Source organism: Carlito syrichta, unplaced genomic scaffold (assembly GCF_000164805.1).
Source record: "Carlito syrichta isolate Samal-C Ts95f unplaced genomic scaffold, Tarsius_syrichta-2.0.1 Scaffold126413, whole genome shotgun sequence".
NCBI lineage: Eukaryota > Metazoa > Chordata > Mammalia > Primates > Tarsiidae > Carlito > Carlito syrichta.
In genome coordinates, this window is record NW_007070509.1 from 434,206 (window position 1) to 437,270 (window position 3,065).

Consider the following 3,065-nt stretch of genomic DNA (forward strand, 5'->3'; position numbering starts at 1 on the left):
CCGTTCCGGGCCACTGCAGCCTGGACCTACTGGGCTCCGGTGATCCTTCTGCCTCAGCCTTCCAAGTAGCGGGAACTATAGACACACACTACCACGCCCGGCTAATTTTTTTGATTTATTACAGAGATGAGGTCTTGCCAAGTTGGCCAGGTGGGTCTCCAACCCACGGGCTCAGGCAATTCACTCACCTTGGCCTCCCAAAGCGCGGGATTACAAGCTGAGCCACCAAGCCCGGCTAATTTATATTTTTAATATACTCTTGTGAGAATGTATATAACTTGGCCTGTATTTCTAATTGCCGCTATCCCACAACAAGATCATTTAAACTCCCTGATATCAGAAATCGGTTTTTCTTTCCTTTCTTGGCCTTATAAACAAGCACGTGTCTAAGAGACTGTACCCCATACTGACACAAATTCCCCCCCGCCTTGTTTCTGTTACAGGCATGTCATGTTGCCCAAAGACATAGCCAAACTGGTCCCTAAAACCCATTTGATGTCTGAATCTGAATGGAGGAACCTTGGCGTTCAGCAGAGTCAGGGATGGGTCCATTATATGATCCATGAACCAGGTCAGTGCAATGGCTCAAAGCAACCACCTAGAACTGCTACCATGAGGAAATGAAGGAGTAAGATTGTGTAACCCAGATAGGGGGATGGGGAGTGGTTTACTGGTCTGTCCCTCACCAGCCACTGAAAAAAATGGCAGTGACCAAAAGTAAGAATGAGGCTAATGTATCTGGGAAGTTCAGGAACAACCTGTCACTGACAAACCTCCTGTAATCTTTAATTCAGTCAGAAGGTACTCTTTAAGGCCATATATACCTTGGTCATGGCCCCTGCTTTATTCTCCATGACAAAACAAATTATTGGGTATATTCCAAATAAGCAAAGTATCTTTCTTAATAAGACACTAAACACCCAGCTGCCAGGCAAAACTAATAAAGGACACCCCATGGCTGTACAAACATAGCAAAAGAACTGATATTGACAATTCTGTGCTTGGCAGACAGTCCAGACTTCTGGGTCTGCTTCTAAGGCCATATGCTCCAATCTTTATTTAGTTATGAAGATCTGAGTGGGTGATCACTGGGAGGTGGTGGCGGAATACACTTGAGGTTATGCATAGAATGGCATGAGCTTGTCTCTTAGATTTCACTCGTTCTTTCAGAACCTCACATCTTGCTGTTTCGCCGCCCACTGCCCAAGAAGCCAAAGAAATGAAGTTGGCGAGCCACTTTTCAGTCTCAAGCTTGACACAGCTGTTCTTATTTTCTAATATCCCTCTGATAACATTATTTTGCTCCTTGTTTCTCACTTGATATTTAAAAGATGTTCAGTGCACTGTCTGAGTCTGCTGGTAACTGCCTTGCTTCTTGAGTAGAGCCAGCATCATCACAGCCCAGCCAGATGAGAGCTGTGTGGCCACAGCCTCTACTGAATGTGACCCCCAAAGCCACGGTGTGCTCTATATCCAGAACACACTTGGCAGACGGAGGAAGCATCTGAAATTAAGACTGCGGCTGTTATAGGGATCGTGTAAACTTGCTGTCTTGTTTTTTTTCTGCTGGGTGTTGTACGTATGGTGACTTGTGGGTTGATGTTTCATTGTATTGGAAACTTTCCGTTTTATTCAAGAAATCTGTTCCATGTTAAAAGCCTTGATTAAAGAGAAAGTTTCTATAATCCAATTCTATAATTGTAAGAGGTTTTTTTCCCACTCTCAGGGTGAGCATCATATTCAATATCATGGACTAATTATATGCCTTTCGGTTTAATAATGAAGTTCAGCTCTTTGCTGATAACGAGGTTTATTTGAACATTCAGATAACTGGTTTTTTTTTTTTTTTGAGTTGGAGTCTCACTCTGTCGCCCAGACTGGAGTGCAGTGGCCGCTCCCGGCCACCGCAGCCTCGACCTGCTGGGCTCCGGCGATCCTTCCGCCTCAGCCTTCCAAGTAGCCGGAATTACAGGTGTGCGCTACCACGCCCGGCTGATTTTTTTTTATTTATTGTAGAGATGAGGTCTCGAACCCACGGGCTCAGGCAATCCATTCACCTCAGCCTCCCAAAGGTGCGGGATTACAGGCTGAGCCACCGAGCCCGACTTAGATAAAACTGGTTTTTAATCTACTTTAAGCAGACCTGCTGACCAACATCTAACATCTACTAAAATATGTTTCACTGTAACTACTAGCCTGAGGTAGAGGTTTTATAGGGACAAACTCATCTCATCAAAACAAATGAACTGTTTTCTTCAGTCAGGAGTGCTGCCTTTAACATAGTCCCACACAGGGGTCAAGGGAAGAGGCTGTTAGCCAAGGGCTGCTTGTATGCTCTAAATCCTGAGACTCAGGCACACCTATAACCTACCTATTCATTGTGCCCATTGATTGAGGGGGTGTTTTTGGTTGTGCTCAACTTTGGTTGAGCACTAGAATCATCTGAGGAGCTTTACAAGCACTGATGCCTGTTTGCCTGAGTCATTCCTAAAGATTATCACTTAATTGGTCTAGGGTGTGGGCTAGATATAGGGATTTCAGGCATTCTTTTGCAGGTAATTACAACACTAAGCTTTGAGAAATCAAGTGCAACCTGTAGCTGTTTTTTTGGTAGACATGGGGGTCTCACTATGTTGCCCAGGCTAGTCTCAATCAATCTTCCCCTGCCCCCCACCCAGCCTCCTAAGAAAACATTTCACCAAATAATAGCTTACTTTCTAACAAAATAGTATGGAATAAGGGATATTAATCTACCCTTTTTCCTGTCTTCCATTTATTCCTAACAAGCCATTTTTCCAAGTGTTATCCCTGGACCAGAGGGATGGAAACGCATTAAAAGTGCAGATTAGCCGGGCTCAATGGCTCAGCCTGTAATCCCGCGCCTTTGGGAGGCTGAGGTGAGTGGATTGCCTGAGCCCGCAGTGAGACTCCAACTCAAAAAAAAAAGTGCAAATTATTGGGCTCTGCCCTGACCCTGCTGAGCCCTAACTGAGGGTTGGGCCCAGCAACATTTTTTTTTTTTTTGAGTTGGAGTCTCACTCTGTCACCCAGACTGGAGTGCAGTG

At 44.9% G+C, this 3,065-nt stretch overlaps 1 protein-coding gene across 1 annotated transcript in view; it reads left to right on the forward strand.

Moving 5' to 3' along the window:
• The window catches only part of CKS1B (CDC28 protein kinase regulatory subunit 1B), a 5,283-nt gene extending 3,593 nt beyond the window's left edge, over positions 1 to 1,690 (forward strand). Inside the window, exons 2-3 of the mRNA XM_008048590.1 lie at positions 444 to 571; positions 1,171 to 1,690. Of these exons, the coding sequence (XP_008046781.1) occupies positions 444 to 571; positions 1,171 to 1,223 (181 nt within the window). The 3' untranslated portion in view covers positions 1,224 to 1,690. The remainder of the gene's footprint in view (positions 1 to 443; positions 572 to 1,170) is intronic.
• The last annotated feature ends 1,375 nt before the right edge of the window (positions 1,691 to 3,065 follow it).